The sequence below is a fragment of the Scomber scombrus genome, chromosome 12 (genome assembly GCF_963691925.1).
Source record: "Scomber scombrus chromosome 12, fScoSco1.1, whole genome shotgun sequence".
In the NCBI taxonomy this organism is placed as follows: domain Eukaryota; kingdom Metazoa; phylum Chordata; class Actinopteri; order Scombriformes; family Scombridae; genus Scomber; species Scomber scombrus.
Genome location: NC_084981.1, coordinates 1,934,542 through 1,950,000, shown reverse-complemented (window position 1 = coordinate 1,950,000; position 15,459 = coordinate 1,934,542). Strand labels below are relative to the sequence as shown.

Below are 15,459 nucleotides of genomic sequence, written 5' to 3'. Positions count from 1 at the left end.
TTTGTAATATTTGCCCACCTTGCTTTGGAAAGACGTTATTATCATCTAATAATTCATTCTTTCTGTTACAGTCTGTAATAACAAAGTGTTGACGGCTGTCTATTTTTTCAGGCCTCATAACAACATGCTAATAAGTGCATTTGTTCTGTTTCTGTCTGCTAATGTCATACATGTTGCCATTGTAGCATGTACTTGGTGGATAACATTGGATTTATTACTAATAAAGTTTTAAAAAGTGACCAAACTCTAATCTGTCAGTGAGTCATGTTGATGGAGAGCAGGAGTCACTGTTAAACTGCCTGCAGACAGAGTGCAGGGATTAGTGAGCATGTGTTTCTCTTCACTAACAGTGGAGCATCAGTTGCCATGGAGCTCCATTAAAACATTGATCTCAAACAGCACTAGATATCCAGTGTGTACCTGATGCCACCTCCAGAGGTCCCTGTGCTTTCCGCAGCTCTTTGACTCCATCCAGGAACTCTCGGCCTCCAGCTTTCTCCAGAGCGTTTCCTGCAGGCACACCACAGCAGCAGCAGGTGAGCATTGCAAACCTGACCACTAGTTTAAGTAGCATGCTGACATGTTAACACGTGCTCCTCACCTACACCGTCTTTGAGGTCCATCTCTGCATTCGTTGGGTTAATGATCCCTTCCACCTTGATCGTTCCAATTTTGCTGATTTCGCTCTCTGTTAGTGAAAGCTGTGGATTCATCAGCACCGTGTGAGACTACACTCTGTATATGCTTCATGTCACATGATACATATGAACGCCGGACCGATCGGCAGCTGGCCTTCAGTCTTACCTTCTGTCCCAGGAACAGGCTCTTTGCTGACAGGATGGTGAATCCGTCTCCAGGACCGTCTTCCACTGTGGAGTTTGGTACAGACTCTTTGTCGTTGTCTGTGTTCTTCGCCACAGAGAAGAAAAATCAAACAATTAAACTTCATTCACATCATCACAGGATTAAATAAATAAACAGAGCTGAGTGTCAAACCTCACAACTTTTCAGTATTGACAGAAATGTATCCGTGACTCTCAGGAAAGCTTTCTAACTTTACACTTAATGTTATCTGGGTGAAGTTATTGATTTAACTGCACTGATACGATACGATACGCAGCTTTTGGACATTTTTACTATTTGACCTTAGACATATTTGAATGCATCATCAGGAGCTCAGGAGACACTTCAGCCACATCTCATCTGAGCGGCTCACACTTGAACTTGTCATGGACTTCACTTCAATCTTGACTGAAGTCCTGCCATGAGAGATGCAGCTGAAAGCTACAGAAAATATGAACCTTGACTTGAAATCATGTTATCAAAGTTTAAAACATGTTTAAAGCTTATAATTAGGTCCGGCCAGGCTTGTCCTGGTCCAGCTTCTACTTTATGCTGCTATAGGCTTAGACTGCCAGGGGACTCCCATGATGCACTGAGCTCCTCTCTCCTCCTCTCTCTCTCTATCCATCCATCTATATCCACTAACATTCATGTACTATTAATGCATTCAATAACCTAAACTTCTTCCCCGGAGTAGTCTGTGCTTTCTCGTCTCACAGGTAATCTGGGCCTGTAGACGTCCGGATGACAGATTCCAGTCCCGGACCTTCTAGCTTCAATGTGGATTTTCAATGTGCTCTGAGTTTTTTCTTGCCATTGTCGCTAAGTGCTTGTTCATGTGGGAATGTTGGGTCTCTTTAAAATTAAAACCTGAAGAGTACGGTTTAGAACCTGCTCTATGTGTAAAGTACCCTGAGATAACTTTGTTGTGATTTGGCGCTATACAAATAAAGATTGATTGATTGATTGAGATTGGTTTACATTTCTCAAACTGTTGGCATCTGTAATGAAACTCAGGTTTCATATTCACACTAATTATGCACATTTTCCAGTGTAAGCCACAATGAAAAGGAGTCAGGGTATCTGCACATCTTTAAGTACACATTTAATGACTTTTAAGACCTTTTTAAAACCTCTTTTCAAGTTTTTCAGGTTAGTGCTAAATACAGAAAAGTGTCACATGTGACATGTGTACTCATATATAATATATTATGAGTCATATAATAATACTACGCAGGATTCTACTGTTGTAGTGGGTTGAAATGGATCATTTATATAGGACTGTAACTTAGAATTAGTTTTATTATATACTGATTATGTTTTACTTTAATGAATAAGTTGATTGGTTGGTTTATGTAAAATAATCAGAAAATAATGATAATAATGATAAATAACAAACAAATGTAATGCAAACTCCTACAATTCCAGATATTTTAACACATTTAAGACCTTGAATGTCAAAAACTACATTTAAGACATTCTAAGACTTTTTAATGATCCGCAGGGACTCTGTGAATATAATATAATAGACATTTAAAAAGTCAGAACTACAATATATTGAATAAACTGTATTCATGTTAGATGTGAATGTTTTTCCAATGGTCATGTTCATTGTGATGTTTCTCATTGAGAGTTTAAAGTAGATCAGTAACTATGGAGGAAGTTATGAGATGATACATTGGGACACAATGAACCAGCACAAGTAACGACTCAGCACTATTATGGACCAATACATAAGCTATCCCTCATTGCACAAGTAAACTCATCAGCAGTTTACCTTCAAAGCTGCTCTTTTGAAAATCATTTGATGTTTTAAAGATGTTAAATATGTCTTTAGTTGTGCCTGTTTTAAATGTGTACATCCTGATCTGTCAAGAACAGCATTTCACTTCTATGTATGCTGAGTGTGTTTTATGGAAGTGAACTGTGACTTGTACGATCATGTCTGCAGGAAACGCTGTTTAAACCTGTTTTCCTGTCTTCACATGAAGATTAGAGATCAGAATTCTGTGTGTTTTTGTGTCTATGTAGTTGGGACAGTTGTACACATGAGCAGTGAGAGAAGCAGCTGTGTGAGGAACAGTGTGACACTTCTGCACACCCACACTATCACTGTGTAAAGTCTGCATGATTGTAGGATTGTTGATGTTGGAACGTTTACAAGAATAGTTTGGACGCAAGCTTTTCAGATTGCATCATCAACACTGTTAGACTCTGTAAGACAGATGTGTACTGATGTCTTAATAACCACCAACATCTGCTCACTGCATCGTCGCTGACCAACCTTTGGTTTGCGGCCTCGTTTGCCTTTGACCTTTTTGATGGATTTGACGACTTTCTTGCTCTTGGAGCGTTCTTCCTGCTTCTCGGGGACGGATGCCTGGCTGTCCACTTTCACCCGGCCTCCCCTCTTCTTGGAGAGAAGCTCCGGGTGGATCCGAGGCAGAACCCCCCCGTTTGATATGGTCACACCCCGCAGAAGCTAACAGAGGAGACATTTCAGAAATAGTGCTCGTTACACATTGTACCAGTAACACTTCAACTCTGATGAAGTACGTCATTCTCTTTAACACACTCGGATGTGTCGTGTGTGCGTGCGTGTGTGTGTGTGTGTGGCAGCTGCGGTCGTTCCCAGCTGAGGTTAACCTCAGTGTCGGGGGGTACTTCGCACCCTCTGAAATATTAGCTGCAACACACACCACCTGCTGTCAGCTGACACCTTCAGTATCAGCACACACATGTCTGACACTCCAGAGGAAGGACTCCACTAAAATGTCACATCATCATCATGACGGGACAGTAACTAATGGAACAGCGTTTGTTACTCTCACAATCCAAACTGCATTTATTACAGCTGCACCTTTGAAAAGATATAAATGTTTCTCCTGACATGAGATATCTCTACAAACTTTATCATCTCTATAAAGTCTATAAAGTGGATGGATGCGAGCTTCACTTAAAGCTCTGAGAATGTGAATAAAGCTGTGCTGCGTTATGTGTGTGTAATGACTAGATGAGGTTAAAGGTGCAGCGGGGGAACCTGATCCACTGGCAGGCCCACACAGCACAGAGATCTGTCTTTGAATGTTGAGGTCTTCATTACTGGGGGGTGCCACTCATTTAAATGTGGTGTGGGGTGTGGCGCTAAAGAATTTTGGGCCTGTCAGTGAGTCCAGCTATTTCTCTTGAAATGGATTCTTCATTTCCAGCTGTCACTTCCTGTGAGGACGTGCTGCAGCAACCAAACAGACATCTCATTTAAAATAATCACTTTCTTTATATTCATTGGACGACCACAAACATGAGTCTAATAAATGTAAATGCTAATGTTGCTGTGTGTGTGTGTGTGTGTGTGCTAGATGTGTAAATTAGGGATGTTCTGGTATCTGGTTCCCGCTCTGCTAAACAGCTGAATTCATTAATGGAACCACTTTGCTGGTTTTCAGCCTCATCTGTTGATTAGAGGAACAGTGTGGAAAACAAAGACATGTAATGGATATTAATATATTACAGTTTAACAATAAACTTAACTGTATAAAATGAAATCAGTGCACTTAAACAGTAAACTACACTCTGAATTTAATCATTGTAATTAGCTATGAATAAAAAACACACATATATTAAACTTGAATTAAGAAAAAGGATCAATTATACATACAATATGGCCTATATAACTTTTTTTTCTACATTTAAAATATTGGCACATATTGAACAAGTTATTCACCGATACCGATATACAAATTATTCACTGATACCGATATATCCAGGCCAATATCAGTTGATAATATCGTCTGTCCAATATACATCATACTACTAAATATTTTAAAATATCAGCATATTTGGAAGAAATATAGTTTCATAATTTGAAGTGTAGTATCACGCTGCGACAGTGGAGAGAGAGGTGCTGTAAGATGGTCAGAGAGAATGGAGACAGACAGTGCTTTGTTAACCTGACACTATTATATTATGGACTTTAACTGTGAATACAGAGCAGCAAACAGCCACTGTGTAAAGTTAGCTGTAAGTTCACTTTTGAGGCTGCATCCAGCTTGAGCACTTCCCTTCATCCATGACAGTCACCCAAAAAAAGCTTAAATGAAGACTGGAAGGTGTTTTGACTGTGTCGAGCACGCTGTTTGTTTTATGATTCTTTCACACTGGTACGATATTCAGACTCGATGACGAAAAAACGTCTTGTAAATAAAAATAAACCTGAGTAAAGAGATATGATGTTGCTCACTAACTTTGTATTTACTGATCATGAACACAATGTCAATAAAGTCAGTCTACCTCTAGCTGTGGCTCAGGAAGTAGAGCAGCGGTCCACCAATAGAAATAACGGTGGTTCAATTCCTGGCTCCTCCAGTCCACACGCTGATGTCTTTGGGAAAGATACCGAATCCAAAATTGCTCCTGATGGCTAGGCCAACTGTGTGTTACTGACTAGAAAAGTGCTATATATGTACAGTCCATTTACCACTTATGATTTGTCAGGACACATGCAATGCATTCTGGTTGTTGTAGGATTCTCCCGTAAGAGCAATAAGGAGAATCTAAAGCCTTTTTTCAATCATTTCTAATCATAGGGCAACAATTTAAAAAAAAATATGAATGTTGCCTTTAAGTTCTGCTGCTGTAGCTCAATATGTTAATTCTCTAACAACAATTTAACAATGTATACAGTACTGTTTTTACATGGATTTATTGGTGGTCATTTTAACTGTTTTAAATTGGATGTGTTGAAACCCTGTTACATAAACAGTTCACTGCTAGTTTTTACTATCACTTCATTGAGAAGTCCTGATGAGTTTCCACTTACTTTCTCCTCACTGTGTTCTGAAGTGACCCTGACTTCAAGAAGATCCTGTTTACTGTAAAAAGTGCATTCTTGGAGTGCTCTCGTAGCTGAGTGGTTACAGCACATGCCATATATCCAATTTCCCTGGTTCAAGTCCAGAACGGGACCTTTGTTGCATGTCATCTCCTTTCTCTCTCCCTTAGTTTCCTCTCTGCCACCAACTGTCCTGTTTTCTTTTAGCAGGACACACAACAACATCTAGATGCACGAGGACTCAGGTGATCACTGATGTATGTTCCTGTTTAAAAGACATCTGGGTCAAGAAAATAACTTAACCCACTGTAAACATCCTCACACAAACACTCATCAGCCAATAGTAGAGCAGTGTGTTGTGTTTACCTGGTTGAGCTCCTCATCATTGGCCACAGCCAGCTTGATGTGCCTGGGAGTTATTCTGCCTTTCTTGTTGTCTCGCGCTGCGTTTCCTGCCAACTCCAAGATCTCAGCTTAGAGGACAGAAAACAGCAGAGAGCCATCAGACACACAGTGTGTGTTGTTGTGTTCAAACATATTTACTTTACACTGTGTGACTCGGAAACACAAGTACAGCAGTCAGGAAGATTACACTGAAATCTCTTACATGTGGACTGTTGCTGCAGGGATGTGTACACACACACACACACACACACACACACATGCACACAGACAAAAAGAAATGTGTTTTGCTGTTGCCTTCTGTTCAGCAGGCTGTTTGTCATTATGAATGTATCATTTATGATCACAGTGCTTTGTAGATGGTAATTAAAGAGGATAACTGGATTCAACTTTACTATTTTGTAATTTGTATGCGTGTTTTTTTCTCATGTTAAGCTTTACATGCTATATATACAATTAATAATATTATTAAACATAGTATACATATGTACATAATCATAAGAATATAGCAAGTGATATTAAACACAACACAATTCAGGATTATTACACCAGTACATTGATTATAAACATATAAAAATGAAAAGTAGGAACAAATATATGACAAATATGACAATAAGTAAAATGATATGATATGAAAATGGTTCATTTAATGGCTTTTAATAAACTTTACATCATATACAGTAAATAATTGATATTCAACACATATGCAGATGGACAGGGTGTGTGTGCGTGTGTGTGTGTGTGTATGTGTGTGTGTGTGTGTGTACATGTTGTATTTAGCACCTGGGCTTGAGCACTGTGTTTCTGTGAGTCTGATGTTAACAGCTGCACGCAACTACACACATGCAGCAACATGTTATTACAGACACTAAAGCTGTAGTGGACACAGGTAATGATAAAACCAATCATGTGACGCCCCCCCCCCTCCTTACCTGCCAAGTACTCGATGACCGCTGCCATGTAGACAGGCGCACCCATGCCGATGCGGTATTTGTGCGTGCCGGTGCGCAGGTACCTCATCATCCTCCCCACGGGGAAGATGACACCCGCCCGGGCTGAACGGGACAGCTTGGTGGCCTTCTTCTTTCCCCCTCTGGCTGACATCCTGATCTGGAAACAGAGTATAACATGTCATTAAGACTGTTGTGGAGGTGATCCAGAGGACCCCAGATAATGTTTCTGTAAGAAGATGTACATACCTCAAAACCTATTTTTTTGTTGTTGTTTTTTAAAAATATAATTTGAGTTCAACTGATCTAATGATATTTTGACACTTGAAATGAAATGATGGTGGAGATGACTGTAGCACTTACAATCAGTCATTGTAAATCAATATGTGTGATTGCATTAAATAATTAACATAATTCAAGTGTATACAAAATATCTTAACATATTCGCATATAACAGTTCAATTAGGCATGTAGGTATGAACTGGAATACATTAGATAGCAGCATCATAGACAGGATTTATGAAATACTGAGATCATGAGTCAAAGTTCTGAATGTTGTGATGACACTAAAGAGAAAGTCTAAAATGTTTTGTTTGGATTAATCATAAATGAGTTATTCAATTATGTTTGTTGTCAATTGTATTCCTGATACAAACATGTAACAACTTATCTTCAGCAGCAGCAATAAAACTCTGCTGAGGAAACAATCATTTCTTAAGATATTTTTCTTTTATTGGTTTGTCAAATGTCAAATTTTTGAATTATCAAGTTTATTACTGGAATGAACTAATTCAATCCTTTCACTACTATGTATGTATGTACAATATAAACAATAGAAAACAGTGAAGCCATGATCTCAGTGTCAGTGGTGCAGTCCTTTTTTTTTTTTTTTTTTTTAACACTATGTTTTTTTAATGTGTTCCATATATCAGAGCAGCATGGTGAGCACATCCTCCAACATACTTAAAAATGAATGAGGAACAACCTGAGAAGCTGTTTTCATGTGAAACCCTCACTGAACCGCTAATAATACCCACTCACTTACACTTTGACCGCTTAACATCAAATAGCAACGAAAAAATAATTTGACATATTTGAATATTAAAGTTCTAGTGAAAAAAAAAACCCTGTCAGGTCCACTACTTATATCTAGGAAGCCATAATGAAGCCCAGTCATTATTTTCCTCGTAAGCCATATGATAACCGGGGACGTTACGGAGGAAAGGTTACCGCTTCCCCCCCTCCTGAGGTTTCCATGTAAACAAGTCCAAGCAACGGAGCGCTCTGTTCGGCTGCGGCCTGTGAGCAGCGCCGCTGGAGCTCACACACTCATTTCCATAAGATATGCACTAACTAACACGAAGCTCGCCGCTGGCGTTAAAGGTGGAGGGATATGGCGTGACCGTGCCATGTTCGGCGGACTGACCCGAGTGGAAAAAGACGGGAATGTGACCGGGAACATGTAGGCAAACATAACAGTAATTATACTGAGCCTGACTGTAAGGAGAAGCAACACCTCTCTTCGACGTAGCTACGCAGACGTTGAACAAGGCTTTTCCTGCTATTTTAAAACAGTAAAAAAAAAAGCCGGTTACGGCGACGTTAGTTTACACGGAGGACTGGAATTATTTAATAGCGCGAATTCAGTGGAGGACAAACATGTTCGTTTAAGCTAGCTGCATTTAGCCGACACACACAGAATTAACCACTACACCTTCCGCCAACCACTTTTGCTTGTAATTGGCCAATAGAGACATTAACCGCAACGAGACATTTCTTTAAACGAGCCCTCTCCCGCCCGCTTCCTTTTTCTAATGTAGCCTCCAATCCTCTGCATGTGTGTAATCGCATCAGACATGGAAAGTAGAGCGTCCCCGTCAATCCGGATATGCGCCGAGGCATGAAAAATGAAGAAAAAAAAAAAGCCTCCAAGTTTCTACCTGTTTTGTCCTCCTCTCACGCGAATCGGCGCGGGCCCGAGATGCTCCTGCACGGGGCGACTGACCGTCCCACCCCCCCTCCTCCCTCCCCAGGTGAAAAGACGGCGCGTTTTGTTTTGGTTGTGTTTATTTGCTGTCCTTGTGCGTAATCTTGTTTCCCAACCTGAGAAAAAACCCCTCACACAGCAAGCAGGAACAGCGTAGTCTGGTCGGAGGCTGGCTCTGTGCTACTGATGCTGCAAAGGGGAAAAATTCAGTGAAAACGCCCCCTTAACATGGCTTCAATGGGAAAAATGTTGGTTGAAAGGAACGCGATGTGCTTAGAGATAAAGATAGTATTTGTGTTTGAAGGCGGAGGAGATATAACTATATATAAATACATTATCCTAGAAGGTCCATTAGATCCAAATTTGTACCCTAAAATGGCTCAATATAAGGCCTCGGAGCCTGGCTGTATTTTGACTTCACATTTTTCCAGCCCCTGCTTCTACACAGTGATTTACAGTGAGCGTGGACTGAGCTGACCCACAGCCTGGCTGGCGTGATTCCAGGTCTAACAGGTAGTATAACTGTGCATAAAATAACTCTCCTCCTCCCTTTCAACATGCACATTGGAAGAAATGAATGAGGCAGATGATTCTGCCAGCCTGTTTGATGCATCAGAGGGAGAATCACAAGGGAATACAGAGTCACAGCAGCCAATCACATCCCCCTCGCTCCATCTTTGATGTGTCAAAACCAATACCTGCATGAAGGATGAGAGCCACACTAAGGATATGACTCTTTAAATTGGATTGGTTATCTTGATTTGACTTAAAAAAAATAAAAAATCACATCTGCTGTATGTCAATGCTTGCCATTTAAATAGGAATGTCATTCTGCTTTTTATTTAATTCTTATATTATCCACCAATAAGTATTTCAGTATGGCATGAAAATCAGCTTGTAGCAGTTCTGAAATAGAAATTGGTTGAGATAAATCATATTACTGTGAACTCTCGTCTGTTTTTATTTTCAGCTATACTGTTATTCAGTTGTTTGCCTTGCAAGACTGTCAGATCAGTCTGGATTTACTGCTGCATTACTACACAGCAGTAAGTCCAACTCTGACAATAAAAGCAGATATGATGTGATGCATTATCTAACTAAACCAGATGATTTTCATTTGGTTCTGAAATGCATGAAAACCAGTGTGGAGAGTTGGTCAATTGAGATTTTGAATTGTCCACTGTCTCAGTGTTTAAAATAGTTGAACACAGACTGTGACTATCCCCACAATCATCAGTACTGGATAATGAAATGTACATTAAAAGAAAAAAAACAGAATAAAAGAGTGGAGAAACATATCAAATGCAAGGGTTTTCAAGTGCATACGGTGGAATGGTTTGATGAGAATAAAAATGATGTTAATTAAATAGAATGCAGTCACCAGTTGAACATTTATAGAAGATTTTGGGTTGATGGGTAAGACAATGCCCTCCACCACCATCTCCATAAGATCAAATGATAAAACCGAAAAAAAAAAAAAAAAAAACTTCCATCTTCAAATGTATTTAGTCATGTCTGATTGTTTCTGATGCTCTATGTACTTTTGCTATGCTTGTTTTTCTTTCTTTATCTACTGTACACAGATCTCTTTTGCAAAAGAGACCTTGATCTCAATAAGATTAAATAAAGGTTGTATGAATGAGGGAATAATTTGCAGAAGAACAGACTTAATCCCTCCAATAAAGACTTGGCACAGAGTACTGAAGCTGTTCTAGAGGCTTGTGGTGGCCTCACTCCATAATACACTTCTTGTTTATCCTTTCATTTGTCATCCATCTGTATATATCAGCTGTTATGTTTATTATGTCAAACCTTTATAAGCACAGAGTAGGTCTGTACAACATACTATATGAGTTATGATGAAAATAACTTTATTGTTGCATTTCTGTGTCTCTTTCTTGCTTTGTATGAATATTTTCCTGCAGTCATAGAAGAGCACTAATAAAGAATCTGTAGTAATAACCAAATAAGAGTAGACTCAGCCTGAGCAGGACAGTTTTACTAAGAATTACAAAATAATAACTGAGGCCTGAAAGCATGCCCATGGAAGAACATCTTATAGTTTTTTACAGTTGGTTACATGTCTATTACAAACCCACATCATCAAAACTCTTCACTCAGTTCACTTTACCAACACATTGTTGGACACAACAGTTCATTTTATACACCAAAGCAAATCCTTCCAGCAGACAATAATCCAAATCAGAATCACTTTATTTCACCAGTTATGTAACACATACAAGTAAATTGACTTTGGTGCGTGCAGACATGTATGACATGAAACATATAACATAACCTAAACACATCTTTAAAAACATAGGACCTGATTAATGGTAAGAACAGCAAGAAGAATAGACAAATAATGAAAAATATATTTGAATAAATATAAATGAGCTTAAATAAATAATCTCTAAAAGGGCAAAGTTGCATTTCCCAAGGCACTGTATGTTTATTCAAAGTGTCCAGTGCAATCAAAAAGTGACACAGGGAAGTAAGTATTTGCATGTTGTGTCTTGCTGGTTCAAATTTGACCCATTTTTACATCAGAGAACAGTAAAAAAAAAAAAACAAAAAAAAAAAACTGTTTTCTTTTAGCCTGAAATTTGATGCCTTCCCCTAATGTGACCCAGAATATACAAAAAAGGAAATATATTTGACACATTTTCATCCAACATTTCAAGAATGTTGAAATAGTTCTCATGGTTTATTTAATATTGGACCATAGTATAGTGTTTTTTCATATCGTTTTCTAATCATAAAAACTAAAGTATAAACTCTCTGCTGTCTGAAAAGCTTCATTAAGGATAAATCGTGTTTATCTGTGACTGATGAGGTCTTTATCAATGATTTATGGTTCAGAAGTTTGGTATAGAGACTAATTATGTGAGGAAATACTGTTGACGGCTCAGAATATGAACAGTATGTGAGGGTTCAACAGCCTGCAGTCTTCTTCCAGAAGGAAGTAGGCGGAAAAGATGATGTCCAGGATGAAAGGGGTCAGCTATAATCTCACCAGCATGTTTAATGACCCTGCTGTTGTAGATGTACTGTAACGCTGGCAGACTACAACCGATGATCCGCTCCACTGTCCTGACTATGCACTGGAGTTTGGTTCTCCGTTGTGATGCGGACGATTGAAACCAGATGGTTATTGATGAGGTGAGGATGGACTCGATGATCGCTGTGTTGAACTGTATCATCAGGGCCTGTGTGGCAGGTTGAGTTTCTTGAGCTGGCGCAGGAAATACATCCACTGTTGTGCTCTTTTTATGATGGAGACTTCAGGCCCCTGGATACGATGGTACCCAGGAAGCTGACTCTGTAGTGTAGGCAACACAGGATTCATGTTTTTATGCCAGTTTGTGAAGCAGTAAATCACTATTGTATTCTTCTCATGGTTAATAGTGTAAGAAATGTGTATATTGTGTAAATACAGCAACATGTGTAGCTCTCTATAAAACATACAACAATGTATTCTACTGTTTTTGATTGAATATAGATGTATTTCAGTGTGGTTAAGATTTGGCAGATGGTTGTCCATATCAATACATGTTAGTTTTTTAACATAAACTGAAGAGTTTTGAAATGAAGACATTAATGTGTATTAATGTGTAAAAATGTAATGTACTGCAGTTTTCTTGCTTATTTGTGTTTGAGTGAGAATATATTTGGGACATTTTAAGGCTGTAGTCACTGAATGCTTTTTGTGTTTTTTCAAATCTTCCATCTCCATCACTTCCAATTCAAATAAATCTGATGTTACAGCATACAGTGATATGACCTCAACCCCCAACCAACACCTTAGGGATGAACTGCAACATTGACCTTATCAGCCAACGTCAGTTTTGGACCTCTCTGATGCTCTTGTGGCTGATTGGGAGAAAATCCCACAATCTTATGACAACATAATGTATCATCAAATATCTTCATACTGTAGAAATGGCAAATTAAGGTTCACAGTTTAATATGTGGGCCATGTAGATATTATGTTATACCATGTTTTCACAAGTTCCTGTTGACTCCGTTCATGCGCACTGGGATGTGCATGTTTTTTTTTCCCTTAATGTAATCCAGCCTATAGTATGTGGCAGTTTTGCTGTGGTGAGTTTGATGGCTGTGTTGTCTGTCAGTAACATATAATCAACATAAACCCATGAGATCATCTGCTCTATGTATTTTTCTGCTACAGTGTGGAACATCTGGGAGCAGCTTTACTGTCCACACATATGTATTTTCATTATTCCAGTCTTGTGACACAAATGCAGAATCTGTGTTGTGTCAATGTCAGAATAATCCACAGTTAAAGCAGTGATGTGTTTATTTCTTTCATTCATCAGCAGTGGTGGAAAGTAACTAAGTACATTTACTCGTTTATAAACATAAATCTTATACTTAATTGCTGATTGCAACCAACTGAATACCACTCCCATGCCCCTTTTTCTATCAAGCATGTAGGAGAACATTTACATGTAAATACAACACACAATCTTAAAGTATATAGAGTTGAGTTGAGTATAGTATAGTTATCAGAAATATCATGCAGCCTTTAAAGAGTCTATAGAGGGCAGCGGAACACCAGATTTGAGAGGCTGTGTGCCCAAAATGGATAACTGTTACTGGTCTTCTCTGAATAGTACATAATAATCTTTATTTACAGAACACTTTGAAAACTCAGGTTGTAAAGTACTTTTTATACAATCAATAGTAATGGTCAAATCAAATAGGGAAGTGACAAATAATCAGAATAAAATATGTAAAAGAAAATTCCAGTTATATTAAATAAAATAAATAAAAATGCAATTCAAGTCAAAGCAAACAAAACAAAATGAAACAAAAACACCAAAAATCATATAAGCTCTTTGACAAAAGTGCATTTTAATGATAGATTTGAAAGAAGATACTGACTCAGCATGCAGACACAACCCCTGGGTTCCTGACTGAAACATTCTGTCCCTTCTGGTTTTTAAGATGAGACCCTGGAACAGACAAATGACCTCTGTTCTCAATATACAGACTCATATGGGACTAAAAGCAGCCAACAACAGCAGGTATACAACAACACATGATTTAACATCTCTTCCTGACCATGCATCATTCTGCACAGTAAAGCCAAATATCAACGTTAAAGAAAACACATCTTAGAGTGCAGCGCGACTAAAAGTGACCACATGTGTTGCAGTCCAGGAAGTACGCGCATGTAAGATATATAAAAGATGTTATTACTTTTATGCTGCTAAAAACTTAAATCAATGTCAATCTGATTTAGAATAATTTGTCTTAGAATATTTGGCAGAATTTGTCTTGTGGCATGCTGGAAACAATAATTATTAATTATTAATTAATTAAAAGTGTTTCTGTTTTAATAGAATTCATTTTCAGGCTGTTAAAGGCTGTTACTGCATTCACTGCTGCTATTTTCATCTTCACCAGTAGAGGTCAGTACAGGACTGAATGAAACCCTCTGTTGCCTAATGGGCAGCATCAGATATGTCTTTAACTGGGTTCAGTCTATTGAAGACTGTTGGAAATAATGATTTAATATCATGAATAGCATAACGAAGGGTTGTGTTTGTGTCTTCATCAGCTTCAGTCCACTTCATCCAAACCATCAAGTTAGGTGTGCTGCTTTTAAACTGGATTAAATCGTGTGCTTTAATGATGTGAAACAGACCCTGCTCAAAACTTCATCCCACCAATCACTTTTATGCTCTACTGCTCTTTCCATCTGTATTTAGTTTTGAACACACCCGTCTGTAAAAGTGTTGGAATACATTCAGTGTCAGAAATAACCCTGGCTGTTGAGTTTTTAACAGAGGCAAAGGTTAGCTGTTTGGAAACTGGGCACAATCATTCTGATTAACAACAGTGTGTGAGGCTTCCAAGCTATAGAGGTGAAAACAGTATAGTATTGAATGAGCTGGCGCAGTGTATTCCAACACAGCCAACCAAAGACTGCATCCAGAGTAAATTATTTGGTGCCAATGACCTAAAGTTAAAAAGTTTAAATAATCATGGCCGGATCTACCATTAGCCCAGGGGCCCTTGACCAGAAAGGGTCCCTCAATGACGGTAGAAAAAAAAGTGAGCCTTATTTTTTCCTCTTTTTTTGTTTCTTTTGTTGTTGTCAGGCTCTACAAAAATACAACACAAGTCTGATTCTCTGTTGATTATTATTGTCACTGTCAGAAACCTGGTATGTCCAAAACTAAATATGTGAGTTAAATTCCTCTGTTTCATTCATAATGTTCAGTAGGTTTTTGCTATGATGAAATTCCAATTTCTAATCTGGGATAAAGACATTCTTGCTAAATTGATTCAATAAAAATGAATTCAGGAAAAACAGGTTATTTATATACAAATAAGATAGCTTTGGTGCTATTTTAAGGATTATTAAATGCATTTGTAAGTGAGAACTTCATATGCAATGAGAAATTGTGTTGGAGTTA

The 15,459-nt window shown here is 38.4% G+C and overlaps 1 protein-coding gene across 4 annotated transcripts in view; it reads right to left on the bottom strand.

The window, feature by feature from the left end:
* LOC133991715 (core histone macro-H2A.2) overlaps nt 1-15,459 on the bottom strand; it is a 73,860-nt gene that overhangs the window by 5,070 nt on the left and 53,331 nt on the right. Inside the window, exons 1-7 of one of the 4 annotated variants that reach the window (XM_062430225.1) lie at nt 9,130-9,153; nt 7,009-7,186; nt 6,041-6,147; nt 3,128-3,325; nt 805-909; nt 602-701; nt 421-510 (exon numbers count right to left, since the gene is read on the bottom strand). In XM_062430225.1, the coding sequence (XP_062286209.1) occupies nt 421-510; nt 602-701; nt 805-909; nt 3,128-3,325; nt 6,041-6,147; nt 7,009-7,180 (772 nt within the window). In that variant the 5' untranslated portion in view covers nt 7,181-7,186; nt 9,130-9,153. The other 3 variants (XM_062430222.1, XM_062430223.1, XM_062430226.1) reach the window with 3 other exon arrangements.